Below are 17879 nucleotides of genomic sequence, written 5' to 3'. Positions count from 1 at the left end.
CTTTTTTGGACTTCGATTGAAACTATAAAATTACGAACGAATATGAGAGCTCATCTTCATAGAATCACTGATGCTTATTTTCCACAACAACTGCTTAAACTTGGGGAAGGGATTTTACCCATTCCAAATTTAAAGAGTAATTGTAATATTCTTCTGAATGAGTCTCTAGGTCAAATAGTCTATATTTAAGAAATTTCAATAGATGCAGTATTCCCTGACATCATGACATGTTTTAGGGCCCAGGAATGATAGTGTCAGCGAAATAAACGATTTAATTATTCAAAAAGTTCTTTATTAGGATATGTACTCAAACCGAAAATTGAGGTATAGGGTGCAGAGAACCTTAAAAGCTTTTACTAAAATCTCTTTAAATTTAGAAACCAAAACCGCTGAATTTCTTAAAGATTAATTGCTAGAGAAATTTCCAGGGAAAAATAACAATTTTGGCACATCAATTTTAGCTGTTTGTAAGCATGTAAATACAAATCCGACTGAAAATTTAAATTACAGCTTGCGACGGCTACTACAGCCACCCAACCTTGATTACAGCTCTCCCATCTTCCTCCATCGATCCTCCTAAAACCAAATGAAATTAAGTGTTTACTCATGGAAAAGTCTTTAGAATCACGATGTGAACGATGTGCGTCATGGCTGCAGCATCCATTCTTCATTTTGGTTTTGTTAATTGAATTCGCTGGCGCGTTCCAGCTGTTTGTTTAGCAACGCATTGATTTGATACGCTCGCGTTGGCTTTTAGCATATTTGATTTGCCGCGGCCCTTCTTGACGAATCTACCTACAGACATCGCTGCCCTTAGTAAGAATTTAATGAATTGTAGAAAGAAATCGCTCAGTAGTATTTATGTATATGACTGTGTTCTTGTTAATTTAGCGAATCATTGAAAGGTTGGTAAACAACTAAAACAATTCAACGAAAATATTTTATGCGGGCACATTTTTGATGATTACATTGTCCACAAAATATATGCAAACCATAAATTTCTTTAAACTCATAATTATTTGTCTCTCTGCATAATAGTTTGACTTATAAATCATGCGAATAATGAACTTGCAAATTAAATTTCATCTGATCATTATGAAAGAATTGGGACCTCTCTTATTCCTTTAATTTTTGTTTAAAATATAAAATATGGACTGATTTATATGGTATCAAATGAAAAACTTCCGAACCGCTGTTTTCCAAACTGTTGATTAAAAGTAATTGCTTGGTATCTATTCGTAATTCTGTGTAGAGTTTCCAGCCTAAAAATTGTCAAAATCATCATATAGAACAGATAAATCTGTTGAAGCCGCCATACACTGAACGTGTGGACCCCAGTGCCTCTGATTGAATTTTTATCGAACATATCGCTCAATCTACCTGTTGAGTAAAATATACAAAAGAGAAGAATTAATAATAAAAACTTACTACATACATATGAAATATATAATTCAGAAAGCTTACCCCAAAAAGTTAACTTGACCTCAAACGATTTTTTATGGAACAATCCAGTTGTGAACTACTAGAAGCCAACGGAGTTTCTACCCGTTCTTAACAAGCTCATCTGCCTTTCAGTTTCCTGCAATACCGCTTTGGCCAGGCACCCAAACCAGTCTTAACATAAAAAAATAACTAGATGTTAGAGATAAACAGTGTAGATATTAGTTTAGCACAGCCAGCGTACTCAAAGCTAATATCACTGCCCTTCTAAGTAATAGGATGATCAGTCAACTCTCTGAAGGAGATGCCGCTACAGTGGTCAAGAAACCTAAAATTCGAGCTGATGGAAAGTTCCCGAGAGTGTACTCTACCGCCAGCCTCTCCACGCAGGCTTTGATTCATTCGTAACAAAAAACTCATTCCCCCACTCCTACAGCGAATCCTCCCTTGCCATGCCTCCGTAAAGGTAAATGAACAAAAAAGCCACAGACAGTGCGAGTCTCGATGACCATGTAATCCAAGTATTTTAGAATAAAAATGTGCGTGAATTCCAGAGTGTTCAGGATAGTATCTATATACCTAGATTTTCTAAGTCTGAGGTAGGCTTTCGAGGTTAGTTGAACACTCGAACACAATTGCTCCTCTGCCGTCCTTTCTACTTCCTCAAAATTGGGTTTGGCAGTATAGTGGGGTATTTATTGCGGAAATAATTGACATTTTTATTGATAGTCACCGAATCCACCAAAATAACATGTAAGATGGTTCAAAAGCTATAATTCACAAATGAAGTACATTAAAAGAATTTAATAAAGGAAAATCACTGATGGTCGTATATTTATATTTAAAGCTCATTGGAATTAAAAAGGTTAGCACACATATCCTCTGGTTCAGTTCATTATTAATATCAATTTTTCGTGTTTAAATGGAAATGACCACGAAGATAGGAAAGCTCGTGCGCTTCGTCAAAACAAAGTAAGCGCTGACCCGAGAGTTTTGCCAGCGTCAGTCTCCTCGTCCTGCAGCACTTGAATTTCATTTGCCAAAAAGCTTCTGTTTCTCATTTTCAAAGCTTGAAATTTATGCGTGTGCGTCGCAGAGAAATGGAGCCAGCGTACAAAATACTTGTAAGTCTGCTGGACGGAGTATGCAATGATGAGCAGGGATAGCGCAAAAATAAGCATTATAGTGTGATTGAGTGAGTAATTTTTTTGTAGGTTGTTATCGGTGTTCGAACATCATAAAACTCTCTGAATGATATGGAATTATAACATATATACACATATACGAATCAAAATAAATATATGTATATGTATATACATATATTTACTCTGTTGCTGGTCCACTTCAAGCTTGTCCTAGTTGTGTTTGTTGGCTTCGCATATGTTGTACGATAGAGACCACAAAGTCATTACGAAAACAGAATACACTCACATAGATAATAATTCAGATGCCCTCTTAGCGGACACAAAATCTAGCAACTGTGAAATGGAGCCTTAGTGTTGATGTCGAGTTTAAGCCTTGAGAAAGTGCTAGAGGAAGGGGATGATCAATGGAAGCTTCCTCGCAGAAAATCCAGAACTATTGTATATAACAAGTTTACAATCATCATCTTGAATTTTGCTTTGCTTATAGAGTACAACCTTATCTTTCTATTGAATTTCATAAAAAATACTATATAGTATATGATTCATTTTAGACTCGATGTTCTCTGTTGATATGAAAATTTAGTACACGAATAGTTGAGAAAACGAAGCCTAAGCACTATAGTGGGTTTTTTATTAGAATTTCTCTAGAGTTATTCGTATTACTAAACTAGTTTAGGTTAGGTTAAATGGTCGATCCTAATAAGGGGATATCACTTGGACAGCCAAATTGATCATTAAGACACTCATAAATCGACAAAGCACTGTGAAGCGATCTCAAATTTGTTGAAATGGGTAATATCAGTTTCGGGTAAGTCTTTTATTTTGCCGAAGGTACGACTATCTAGATGTCTAGTCTATGACCAGAAAGTGCGTGGATTTTCCACAAATTTAAACTTACGGCTGAGAAGATTTTTAGCCTTACCGTATGGATTCCTATTGGGCAATGCCCCAGAGGAACTTTACTAAGAGCAAGTTGTTCATTAGATCTCCTGTGCTCTACTCTAGGCCAAGAGGATATTACAGTCATACAGGAGCGGGTCGTCGATTAGCTCACTGGCGGTTCATTTGTCCAGGGCTTGAATGCAAGATATCAATGAAGATTTAAGGCGTAGGTTGCACCCTCTTGCTAGCCTACCGGCTTTGCAGTCTCCATTGTTTCCGAATCTGCGAGTCTGGTGATGAAGTAACTTAACGCTATCTCTAGTGATGACATACACACTTTGGCGCACAGCTGGCGAGTTCAATGCTATTATCGTCGCTTTGTTGTCGAAATGAATGCTCACCTTCCTGAAAGAAGCCCCATTCCGGAGCAATAAATCTTCTATCTATTACTAAACTACACTTTATTTCCATGGATATGTGTAAGTTTCAATACGGCAATATTTTTCTTCAAACTGTCGTTATTTCTTATAATGAGTCCTACTATAACTGTTTGCGAAATTTTGTGTTACTATTTCAGGCAAAGCTTGACACGACTCACGCGTGATCTGTTTAAAAAAGGAGATTGAAAAAAGAAAGTCTACTTTGATCCCCCGCTAGCTGTAAAACTTTTACTTTTTTCTATTGTGTATAAGTATGCCATAGATTGTGAGGAATTGTTCTTTATGTATAAATTCCGACAGGGTATTTAAGTATAATTTCAGTCAGAAAGCGAACCCAAAGCGCTTTGGTGGAAAAGTCAGCGCTCTGCTGCCACCCCTTACCACCCAAGTAAAACGCAGCCTCCTTGACTACCCGCTGGCATTATCTGCGAGTTCTTCGGCTACGGATGACCAACACGCTGCTTATGCCGTTCCCGCTGCCGTTCGATGCCACTTTCATCGCTGCTTTGCTGGATTCATGCATAATTCAGCAGCACATTCAAAATGATTATTCTTTATGGGACTGTTTATTTCAACTGACCATTTATTTCATTTTTCCCGATTTCGACTTTTTTCTTTTATTATACTCATTTCATATGTACTTACATACACACATACGCGTGCACATATGTGTAATAACTGCGCACATTTGTGTCTTTTCGGTTTTATTGTATTTTTACAAATATTTTTTGGATGTTCTGGCTCCATATTCATTCCTGCTCGCTCTTTATTTTCTTTCAGATTATTTTGTTGTATCTGCATACATAGTACACATACTTCCAAGCCAATTTAATAAAGACATTGTTGGATTGTTAGGGGAGCATTTCTAAAATAGGTACTTACATTATCTGAGAAAGTCACCAAAGTTAGTTCTATGGTTCTTTGAAATCATAGTCAAATCTGTGCTGTTCTGCGGAATTTTGACAAAGACCACGCTCACGAAAATATTTGAGAGTATTCTTCGGGCTCTCATCGGTAATTGTGGTGCATTGCGAACCACTCAAACTATGGCGCTCAATGTCTATTTGCCGGTTATCCGGTAGACGAAACCGGAAGGTGCATGACCGCGAAAGCTGCTCTCAGAATCAGAAAATCTGGGTATATAGATGACTGCGTGTCTGAGCACTCTTGAGTCCTTATATACTTTGATTTCGTCTTAAAACACTTACCAGATCGGCGAGCATAGCCCTGGCTGTAGGTTCCATTCTCATACACCTTGTAGGAAGCATGGGAGGTAAGAACTCGCTAAAAAAGTGCACCCTTCTTTACGGATGGATTTTGCGTGGTAACGGTTGGTTGAAGAGTACACAGTAGGGCTCCAGTATTAGGACTTCCTGACCACTGCACTGTCTTGCAAGCGGAAATGGTTGTCATAGAGGTAAAATAAGATCTATTGCTCCGAAGCGGGGTCTATTTCAGTGTGTTGACTATCCGTTCCGATACTAGGGCAGCGTTTTTGGCCGTGAACTTGCTGACTATGCGCTCAAGATTAGTGAAGGGATGTTTTGACTCTTTCTCTGTAGCATCGACTGACTACATGATTAGACTGATTTGAGTGCTGACCACAGCGGTATTGCGGGAAACTGCAGGGTTAATGAGCTTGCGGGGGCAGCTACTTTAGTCTCAATAACTGCGGAATGCTCCGCAAGCTTCTTTTGTTCACCACTGAATTGTTTGCCCTCAGACTAGCTCAGAAAGCTTTGGTTAACGAAAGCTGTGCAGTCACAGGGTCTTTCTAGCCCAGGTATGCCAGTACTTATGCTCGAATTTGCCGCCTTTGCCAGATAAAGGCAAAAAACCTATGATTTGCGATATGTTTACGTCGGTTTATTGACAGCTGGTATAAAATTACAACACACATTAACAGTGAACCTCACCCCTACCATGTAGGTCATTCGAAAATAATAATATTCAAGTTGCAAATGGATTATTTTTCTTTATTGAAGTAGACACTGGTTACGCGATTATAGCCGAGTTTGTTTGCCGCCAATTGGATATTCTAAGTATAGCTAGTTCCAATATAGGCAAATTATCTACGATTTCGAAGTTATGACTGTCAACAGTGACGTGGCAACTTCTTCTTCTTCTAGTATTATATATTGCTGACCGATTGACAAAATAAGAATTTATTTTTGTTGATAAAATAATTCTTTAGTTTTGCGTAACTCTTGACTGTTGCGGCTTTCTATCAAATAACAACAATCCCTCCCAATTTCTAAGCCGCTGTTAACTACAACTATGTGCCAATTGCACATTTCAAATGCCATTCAAAATGAAAGCTTCGTATCTATTGAACCGTTTGGCAACTTACGAAGGACTTTCGGTGGAACTTCACTCTGCACCTCGTCCTGAAAAGAAATGTAAAACCACAGCACTACACAAACCTCCATGCCATGCAAAGCTATACTCAATATATGTATATATATTTATATATATATACACATATATTTAGTAGCGGCGAGATACGCACCTCCAGTATATTTGTACTATCACGACCAACGGCGCTATTTTGGCAACATCATGCTATTTGGTCACTTACTGTACATACGAGTATACACGAGAGTGTGCATTTATGTGGGCTCCAATAACATCTAGGATAGCTCCATACCCACACCCATATATGTATGTATGACGACATATAAACATGCTCACACGAAGAATGCTTGTGGCATTATTATACTCGTATTGTTTGTGCGGTCAAAGTGGCCAAATAAATTTTATTTGTTTTCTCCGCAATTGAATAAAATGTTCTTTTAATGTTGTGGTGAAAAGTTTCAATCGCACACTGGCTGGTGGTTTATTGCAAAAGGGGATTAGTCTCCTTGCACACTTGCAGTTGGTTGGCTCCGCACTTGATGCCATACCACCAGTCCACACGTGTACTGATGCCTGGACAAATGGCGCCTATGCAGACACTATCGCCATCGGCCGATACCATGCATATCTGGCCAATCGTTCGATGTTTTGATAATCATTTTCCTTTATTTGTACACATTTTGTTTTTATTGTTTCCCTGGGTAATGCTTGTCCGCTTGGAAATAAATACTTTGGATGTGTGCATATGTTAAGCATTTGCCCAGCGGCTTTTAACGGTTTTTGTTGTAGCATTTGCTGTGGAAATTGTGGAATATTAAATCACTTCATTGTGAAGGTATGATGCAACCAAATTGCTAAGTATACTTCTTACGCCGCTTTAGCTTTATGGGCAAAATATTTTTCTAAAAAATAAAAATTTATACTTATATGCAGAATATTTGTGAGCCAAATTGAGTTCCGATTACAAATATTTCTAAGTTTATTTACCCAAATTCGATTGGCTTGAGCCTCATCCTTACCTTAACAAATATAAGAATTTACCATATAAGGACTAGAGTTCGGTCGGTCAGTTGTTTGGCAGTTATATGCTATAATGGTCCGATACAAGTGGTTCGGATAAATAAGCAGCCTTATTGTGAGAAAAGCATATGTGCAAAATCAGAACGATACCTCAAAAACTGAGAGACTGATTCACGTATTTACAGACGGACAGATATAGGGATATGGCTAAGTATACTCAGCCAGTCTTTATCAGCCCGTAAATATAAGCATCATTTAAGTTCGAAAAGGCGTAAGCGGACCATTGCCACGTCTATATATCGTCGTTAACCGAAAACTTATGCAAGGTACGTTCCAAAGTAAACGGGTCTTTTTGAATCTAGCGCCCCCTGGTTTCGTCATTTATATGTCGACTGGTGCGTTAGAATCTGCTATCTTTATCGATTGTCCATTGTTTCATGACATTTCATTGATTGGAAGTGAAGTTATTGCGTTTTAAGTGTATGTATGTTTGTGTTATCGGTGCGAAAATGAGCTTCGAACAAAGAGCCAACATTAAATTTTGTTTTAAAATTGGTAAAACTTTTATCGAAACGTTTCAATTGATGAAACAAGTTTATGGCGATGATTGCCTATCCCGTAGCAGAGTGCACGAGTGGTTTCAACGTTTTCAAAGTGGTCGTGAGAACATAAATGACGATCAACATGTGGGCCAATCAAAATCCGTGATCACCGGAAATTCCATCGAAACTGTGCGTGAATTCATCAAAAATCAGCCGAAATCATCATTGAAATTCATGGAAATGGAATTGAACATCTCCAAAACATCGATTTATCGCATTTTGACCGAACATTTGGGCTTACGAAAGGTGTGTGTATGGTTTGTTCCGCACAAATTGACTGACGACCAAAAACGCCGTCTCATCGATCGACGCTTGTGACCGATTATTTGACCAAAAATCACATTTTAACCATTAACCACTCCCCGTATTCCCCTGATATGGCACCGTGCGACTTCTTCCTTTCGGAAAAATGCATTTGCCCATGAAAGGAAAGCGTTATGCAGACTTTGAGGCTATTCAAAATGCTTGCAACGGCATACTGGCGGCCATACCGGCCAACGAGCTAAAACACTCGTCCGACATGCTTTTGGTCCGTGCAGCAAAAAGTTGTATAGAAGCAGAAGGAGACTATGTAAAGAGTCCATTAAAATTTTTTATGATGAGGCTTTATCTTTATTCTTAATTATTTAGAAACAACACGTAATTCTAAATAATTTCTTTACAAATTTACAAAATATGAAATAAATTTTAGGAAGCCAATTGTGAAGGATCAAAAAGCTATAGATGTCAAAATAATAATTCCATAAAAGTATTAATCATATACGATCACGAAGGCAATTCGCCGATTACGTGCAAATTCTTAACGCCACACATTTACATTTTTATGAGTTCATTTGTTGACGCGGCATATACAAGCACATATGTATACAGTAGATCCCAAATGTATGCTGCATTTTTACACAAAATTTGTGTTGTGACTGTCCCTCTTTTGGTTGAATATCGGCGACAACAACTAAATTAAAAACCGATAGAATCATTACTAGAACCTTCGGAACTATGGGAGAGGCAATAATAATAAATAAGGAAACGAAGAAAAGGGTTGCCCGAAAGTCAAATCAATGGTTGAAATTATTATATACCAAGCAGGTGTAATTTTATATCGTCTAAATAGTAATTTTTTTTACAAAATTAGATTTTGCTATTCAACCTTTTGGTATTGAAGGTGAATTCTGGTTATAGCGAAAATGCAACTTCTTACACCGATCCGGAGAATTTAGTGGATGCAGATGCAATTTGTCTTTTGGATAACTTCGCCTTTGTTTCTATTTATTTGTTTGACGAATCAATAAGTACTTCTTTGGTTTCAGCCTTAAAACGTCATTCTAAATATTCGATTTTTAAGTTTTTCCCATTTCAAAGATAATCTACGAATATTTAATTATTTTTGTATCCTAATTCACTGACACCATCATTTACACGCATAACTCTTGATTGAACTGTGGATTGGGATGGTGAAGACAATTCATTTTTGGTCCTTGATTTCAATATCTGAATAGATATCAAGTGAGTTTAGAAATGCTTATTTATCACCATTAATTTTGATTTTTCTAGTCTTCGAAACACTTTCCATAAGTACTTTTTGGGATAGCCCTGACCTCCTTCAGCAAATTTAGTTTTATCTCTTCGACCGACTGAAAACGGGTATCGAAAAAAATCACACGGAGCCAAATCTGCTTATACGGTGATTAATCAATGGTATTTATTGCGTTTTTGGAATAGCCGTAAACCTTTTCCAACATTCGCAACGATTTCGCACACAAAATTTGGTTAGAAATAGCAAAATACATTTACTTTACTATCTATTTTTGGGTGAGCGAAATAGTTTGATGCTGGCTATAAAATTGGAGAGATCGCTGGACTTAGCGAGACTAGAAACTGAGCTGCAATAGGACCATCTTGGCAATATTGCCCCAAAGTAATACGACAGCGGTCCTGCGGCAAGTCAACATCCACGATAGAGTATTACACTTTCGTTGGTCACTGTATGCAGCTTGTGTAGCTGGTAATTATCAATTACTTTTATTTATAAACAATTTTAATTGCACTGCTTTGATCGTATTATTCACATGTCTTGATAACTGCACGCGCATAATTTACCACATTTCAGATTGTTCAACTTTGATGAAGATTTTATTTTCGGCGGTATAATCTCACAAACGTATCGCAGGTGGCACAAGCGCCAAATGATGCAATTTCGATACCGCTAATATCATGCTAAAAATACTAAAATCCTAAAAATACCACAGAACGTCACCAGAAGGGGGGTGGTGATGGCTTGCAGGTTCACTATTTGTAAAGAATGTGCACAATAACGGGAATGTTCAGCTGAGCACATCGCAGCGACGGATTGCATCATATCGCGCTTAAATAACTCTAAACGGAATGGAATTCGGAAGACTTTACCCAAATATTTGCAAAAGTTATTTCAGGAATTTGTTATATGTTATATATATGTTTTAAACAAAAAAAAATTGTTTTTAAAAATTAATATCAATGTTGTTTACACCCGCTTTGAGCTGAACTGATCACAACACTCGCATGATTATTTTCCATATAGAACATAATGCTTTTGCATTGGAATATTATCAACAAATCGATGAAGCCGCTGTATTTTTAGTGAAAAGTTTTCCACTTCAGAAATCAACAGTGTTAATAAATAGTGATAATACGACAACAACTACAAGACAAAACACTGTATTAAAAAGTGTTTGTATGTATTACATATTATCAAGCGCTGCCTCGCCTAGTCGCCTAGCAGCTCACCTTAGTTGTTTTCGGTATGCCAATTGTTTACATTATTGCTGTTGAAAATCGGCTGCTTTTATTTGTTGTTGAATCTAGAATATATTAAGTTAGCAACAAAAAATATATGGCCACAAAAACAACTGAAAACATATTTGATAGCGAGTGCTAAGGTTCATCTAACATAGGATTCTAAAATGATTTTAGCGCAATATGAGCAGTGCTTTATGCAAAACTATGTCGGTGGGGCAGTCGTTACCAGATGGGGCACCCATGGCACACATACATATGTATGTACATATATGTTATATATATACATATGTAGGTATATGTTAATGATTTCTTAAGGCTGCTAGTGCCACTCCCACTTTTGCGATATACATTCTAAATATTCTTCAGCATCTTTTTCGATTATTTGCGGAGTGAGTCAATTAAAAATTAATACGATAGTGCCAAAGTTGATTATCATATCGGTATGTATGTATGTATATAAAATTTGGCACTCACGTAGCGTAACATGCTCGTTCACTTACATATTGATACAAAAACAAGTGTTTGAACTATTTTTATGCAAACAGGAATGTGCTGACTTGGATGCATTGAGTTGAGCTTATCAGTTACCAAGCTGAACCAAACAACAAGCAGCGTCTAGGCATCCCCCGAACAGCTGATAAGGCTTTCGATTCGTACTGTTTGTCTTGATATTGATGAATTGTCTCAGAAGTCAGAAAAACAAATTGACTTATAATAGCTTAAGGCAGAGCATCGCTTAGTCGTTGTTCAATGCAAGCTTTGATTATAGTCAGAACGGTCGTAATAGCGGTAATTCAGTGAGCAAAACGAAATTTTTTATTGAAATCTGCATTAGAACATTTTCACAACTTTAAGGACAATTTATAAAACAGTTACAATGTCTTGTGCGGGAAACAACGGTAAATGTCTAAGCTTTGTTGATTTGTACCAACAACTCTCCAAAATATTTATAGATCACTCGGTGGTAGACAAAGTGTTGAGGTGGTTAGTTCATATGTGTATGTCATTGCGAAAATAGTTTCGAAACAGTAGGTTTCGAAGTATTCAAGCTTCAGTTACCCACACTAACATTTTCCGTGATGCAAAAATTATAACTCGTTTAACTGAAAGAAAAAAATTACTTGAAAGCGAATTGAAAGAATACAATACTTTTGTGGAATAAGTTTTCAAGCTATTATAAGGTTGTTGGCAAAACTCACAACGATTAAAAAATGAGATATTTCTATACATACAAAAATGTGTCGTCAAAACGAATCACTACTGGGAACTAATTTTAAGCAAACGAAAGCAAAACAAGAAAAAACATTAACTTCGGCTTTAATACCCTTCACATGTGTATTCTTTACAGTCTAATATGAAATGATCTTTATCTTGATTATCATCGGTTGGTTTAAATGTGAGGTATATGCTTTAGTGGTCCGATCTGAATAATTTATTCGGAGATTGTAGTGGCGTCTTGGCGTAAAAAAAGTTTTCCATACAAGCACTTGAGTTGGATCGGTTAGCTCGTATGGCAACTTTATGCTATAGTGGTCTGAAATCGGCAGTTCCAAACAATGATCAGCTTCTTGGAGAGAAAAGAATGTGTAAAAAGTATCAGATCAATGTGGTATGTCAAAAACAGAGGGACCAGTTTACGGGCATGCCACAATCGACTCATCTCGACACACTGTTCGTTTATAGATATATTTTATAGTGCTCTTACATACATGTACATATATTATGCATTTTATAAGACATTTTTTTTAAGTTTTCTCCAAGCCCGATTTATTACATTTGCGTATTGCAATTGTATATATTTTGTAAACACTCTTTATCAGGCGTTTTTAACTCATGTACATTGTTTATTTTCAGACTCTAATAATGCCGTCACAAAGAATAGGTTGAAAATTTGTCCTGACAAAAAATACAAACAAGTTCAACCAACGGGCAAAGAAGTGTCGGGACTAACACATGAGTGTGGTGTATTTGGAGCGATCGCCTGCGGTGAATGGCCGACACAGGTTAGTAAACTAATAGCCTAATTTCACAATAATCAAAAATTTCAAAAATGTTAATAAACTTTAATGATATAATAATAGATTTTATGATTGATGCCTGAAATCATGGCTTTTTCTGAATTTAGATAAATGTTTTCAAATCTCGTATGTGAGAGGACGTATCATCTTACCTTCTAGTTACAATATTTCAAAGTGCGTCCTAAAATGTGTTAATGATATCAAAGATTTTGGAGTAGTCTTTGACAGTAGATTTTCTTTCAATAACATATCAATTATGTCACTACTAAATCATTTTCTGTAATTGGCTTTGTCTGCTTCCAAGTTTTCCGACCCCTATATGTTAAAACTATTGTTTACTTGTTTTGTTCGAAACTATGAAGGTTTTTAAGCTGAAGCCACAATACTTACCCACACTACTCCATTCGATTCCTTTGAGCTCATGCATTTCAGTAAACTGATTATTCATATAAACATATATTAAAAATTTAATTGATTATAATACAAGGGAAATATTTAAAAACAGTTTATGTTTTTCTCATTTAATCACGATTAATAGTCTAAATCCGCTAGCAACAAAGTGGTTCTAATATATTTTACTGCTACTGATCGAAAGTGCATAGCTAGTTGTAGTATACGTGATAAATTTTGGAACACCACCGAAGTCTGGTTTTATAGTCACGCTGTTCAACACGTGAGTGAATATTACTTAAGACCAAAACATATTATATGAATCTATATATATATATACATATATATAGTAATATAAATTATCAGTCGAATGCTCTTTACAAAATTGTAGTGTACAAATAATGTTTACGGAATAAAAAAATTGTCAGAAATATTTATAATTATTAAAAAGTATGAATGGAGGTTACGAAATCTCATAAGATTAGTGCGAATCTTAACAAATGTATTAATTAATTATAGTACTGTAGCTATTTGTAGCTAGTGACGTGTATAAATTCTAAGTCGGTAGCGATCCATCAAAGTAGAAAATATCATTCAATTTATAATAAGTTTGAAAATAAAATTTTGTTATAAAATTAATTAGTAACTGGGTAACGATTCTCAAATGATCTATAAAAATGGGTTTCATTGATCCTTTCGATATTCTAACGATGCCAGTCAGATCTCTGACTGTACTTTAGGTTCTTCAGAAAGACAAGCGTGTACAATACACTAATGATTACTTTGGTGGGACATTTAACACAGATGTCATACCAACATAACTAAGCCATTGTATGAAACACTTTTTTTATGAAGGAAATCCAATCCAGGTTTGATGCAACCGAAGTTAACGTTTTTTCTTTATTTTTCCTTCCTTCGCTGTATTAAAGCCTATCACGTTGGTACAGTTGAAATCTAAAAGTTGCTTCTGCGATGTGAAGAACCCAAGTGTATCGAAAGTGGCTAGTTTAGAAACGGACAGTATACTTCTATCATAATTTATTTTTTTCGGAGTCTTTTGACTTAGAACCCTACACCTAGATTTGTGTCTACTACACAACAGTCAGGTCGGAACCTTTCTAATGCATAATCCCGGTGCTGAAAATACCAGGAATAAAGAGATCAACACAGGCATGAACATCTGATTGATAAAGTTAACAACGAAGTTTCTAAATAACCAACTTATCAATGGATTCATTTATGCAGTAGAAAACGAAACATTTATTAATTATTTACATTATTGTGACGTAATTAAAAGTCTAGTCATTTTGCTCTGATTCGTGTGCAACATGCAAACAACCAACGTTCGAGTATAAATTTGACACAAATAAACAAAGTCGGAGCTGATGACGTATATACAAGTAAATATATTGTTTACAATTTTTATGTTTTTGGAATCCAAAGCAAAAATAGTGTTTTAATGAGTTTAAGACGGCGGGCCCACAGAAGTGTAACTTCTGTGTGTGCCTCTTACATTATCAGCATTGACGTCAGTAGTTGAGGGATACATTTAATAATGACATGTTTAATTAATTGATCGCATCCAACGCGGGATCTATGACCAGCTATGTGTTGAGCTTCTGCAGCTTATCTACATTGTGCGTTGCTTGCTTGGGGGTCTAGAGATTTTGTAATTGTTTTTGTTTACAATTCTTTAACATGACAATACGGGTTGTTATTGTTACAGTCTTCAATTACGTCAAATCAGTGAACTCATTTATCGGCCCATGTACTTGCTGGTGAGATGATGAGTGACCAGTTTGGTCTGGTATGCCGGCAAGATTATGAATGTTGAATCTAATCCTGATTTTTTCATTACGTTTCCAGATTGATATTGCTCAGTGCATTTTTCTGGGGTTGGTAGCACTACAGCATCGTGGGCAGGAGTCGGCCGGCATCGCCACAAGTTTAGGAAAAACTGCCAAGAATTTTAATATTCACAAAGGAATGGGAATGATAAGTAATCTCTTTAATGATGATGCGATTAGAAAATTAAAAGGTAACCTCGGCATTGGCCACACTAGATATTCGACAGCAGCTGCATCGGAGATGGTGAATTGCCAACCATTTGTTGTGCACACTGCACATGGAGCTGTGGCGATCGCCCATAATGGCGAACTGATCAATTGCGAATCTCTGCGTCGAGTGGTGAGCATATGATATTTAAAAATTCGTTTGGTTTTCTCACTTTCAATGCTTTAAGGTCTTGGAGCGCGGTGTTGGCCTATCCACGCACAGTGATAGTGAGTTGATTGCCCAATCATTATGTTGTGCACCTGAAGACGCCAGCGAACACGATGGACCCGACTGGCCAGCTCGCATACGCCAGTTCATGACACTTGCACCACTGTCATACTCATTAGTCGTCATGCATAAGGATAAGATCTACGCGGTACGCGACTCCTACGGGAATCGACCACTCTGCATTGGCAAGATAGTGCCAATCACTCTGGGCCATGGAAAGCCAGAAGATGCACCCGCCGAGGGTTGGGTAGTATCAAGTGAAAGTTGTGGCTTTCTTTCCATAGGTGCTCGTTATGTAAGAGAAGTGGAACCCGGTGAGATTGTAGAGTTGACAAAAAACGGCTTCCGTACAGTGGACATTGTGGAGCGTCCGGATTACAAGAAAATGGCTTTTTGTATTTTCGAGTATGTGTATTTTGCACGCAGCGATTCGACTTTTGAGGGACAAATGGTTTACTCGGTACGTTTACAATGTGGTAGACAATTAGCACGAGAATGGCCTATCGAAGCAGATATTGTCAGCTCAGTGCCTGAATCGGGTACAGCGGCAGCACACGGATATGCTAAGGAGGTAAAGTTATATTTTTAGTAAACACTTGGTTTTCACTCATACAGCTTTAATTCGTTTCAGTCCGGCATACCATTTGCAGAGGTGCTTTGCAAAAATCGTTACGTTGGTCGCACCTTTATTCAACCTTCACCGCGACTCCGGCAGTTAGGTGTTGCCAAGAAATTTGGCGCGCTCTCAGTTAATTGTGAAGGGAAACGTGTTGTTCTTATTGACGACTCGATTGTGAGGGGGAACACTATTGGCCCCATCATCAAGCTGCTGCGAGACGCTGGTGCCACCGAGGTGCATGTGCGTATTGCTAGTCCACCACTTATGTACCCTTGCTATATGGGAATCAATATACCAACTAGAGAGGAGCTTATTGCAAACGAGTTGGAACCCGACGAGCTAGCGGAGCATGTCGGTAAGTCGACCACTTGTGCGGATTCCTATTCCTTCTCTATTATACTATAAAATGTAACGATTCGTAGGTGCGGATAGTTTAAAATACTTGAGTGTGGCTGGACTCATTACAGCTGTGGAAATAAACAAAGCAAATACCAATCCCATTAAAGCGGGATACTGCACAGCTTGTCTGACTGGAGAGTATCCTGGAGGCCTACCTGAAGAGCTCAGCTGGTAGCACCGGTAGTTGTCCTTAAATAAAGAGAAAACGTTCTGCATTTAAGTATTCATAGTATATATTTGTAGAAAGGAAATCAATTAGACTTATTTATTTGTATTTTTGTATCTTAATTTTTTCTAATCGACTTATTTTAAATTCCATAAAATTCATATAATTACTCATAAAAAACTAAAAACTGCAATTTATGATGTCTTTAGTTTAACATTGAATTTTATTGAGTATTAAGTAAAGTTAATCTGGATAAGCCACGCATAGACTGGTTTTTGTCCATTGCGGTACCAGATGGAGCTCAGTTGCTAAGTCCAAGAGGAGTAGTCATCTTTGAGGGTGCCTGCAATTGACGCGAATTTCAACAGACTCTGCGGCCTCACTATCGATTCCTCCCACAGTATATCATACCATGGGGACCCCAGATACTTACAGCGTAGTCTTTTCCTGGTGCCCTGCTCTAGACATTTCTTCAGTTTATTGAATATTAGGTAAATTAGAAATTTCGTTCCAATATTAGTTTATATAACGCCGGAATTTTACATGGTCTTCTGAAGTTGTTGCCAGCTTTGTGATGTAATTGTTTGAGGAAAGTTCATTCGATAGCTTCATATCCATATTGGAAAAAAAAAATTATTTATAATAAAGGACACTACTACCAGGAAAAACGAATCTGTTTTCGTTAGTCGTTTGCTATTAGACTTCGGAAAACCCAAAACATTAAAGGTTCCAGAGAGAGATATTCTACAACCAGCTCTAAGATCGACTGCATTGTTTTAACTTGGACTACCGCGTCACGGAGCCTTCTTCTAGTGGTATCTTCCAAGCGCACAAATATGTGGGTGAGGCGGAAACTCCAGAGAGGAGACGCAGTGATCGTAGCTCAAGAGGTAGGTTGGAGGATGCTCTGAATCCACCATTGTTTCAAACTGCCAGACCACTGTAGTGTAATTCAAGCATAAGTGGAAACCGTCAAGGTGGATGCAGATTTACTTCTTGAACTGCTATGAAGATCAAGTTACCTCCATATTAGAATTGTTCAGGTGTCTATCTACAGCGGCATCTTTGTAAAGTGAATAAGCTGTTAAGAGAGGTTACCGTTGCTCAAATTCCAGCAGGATGAGAACGAGCAGTTGTTTCCCTGTCATCGTCAGCATCCAGCACTTCTGAGGTTGCGAAATTCTTCTGGTCCTGAGTGGAACGTAAAATATCTGTACTAGAAGTTCTTACCAAAGTTCCCAACGCTTTAATGGAGTATATTTTTACTTGATACTGTCTCATTGGCACTCACGAGATGAAGATGAAAATTTCGGAGATTGCAACGTGTCAAAGTTGCAAGGAGGAA

General features: G+C 37.3%; 1 protein-coding gene across 1 annotated transcript; it reads left to right on the top strand.

Annotated features, from left to right (window-relative positions):
* The first annotated feature begins 11386 nt into the window (after positions 1 to 11386).
* On the top strand, positions 11387 to 16728 carry LOC105225623 (amidophosphoribosyltransferase). The gene is made up of 6 exons (XM_011204171.4): positions 11387 to 11558; positions 12514 to 12662; positions 14934 to 15254; positions 15310 to 15921; positions 15982 to 16324; positions 16392 to 16728. The coding sequence occupies exons 1-6, from the start codon at positions 11537 to 11539 to the stop codon at positions 16541 to 16543; spliced, it is 1599 nt and encodes a 532-aa protein (XP_011202473.2). The 5' UTR covers positions 11387 to 11536; the 3' UTR covers positions 16544 to 16728.
* The last annotated feature ends 1151 nt before the right edge of the window (positions 16729 to 17879 follow it).

This window comes from Bactrocera dorsalis, chromosome 5 (assembly GCF_023373825.1).
Source record: "Bactrocera dorsalis isolate Fly_Bdor chromosome 5, ASM2337382v1, whole genome shotgun sequence".
Taxonomy (NCBI): Eukaryota; Metazoa; Arthropoda; class Insecta; order Diptera; family Tephritidae; genus Bactrocera; species Bactrocera dorsalis.
Note: the sequence above shows the minus strand (reverse complement) of the source record. Positions and strands in the feature narration are given on the sequence as shown.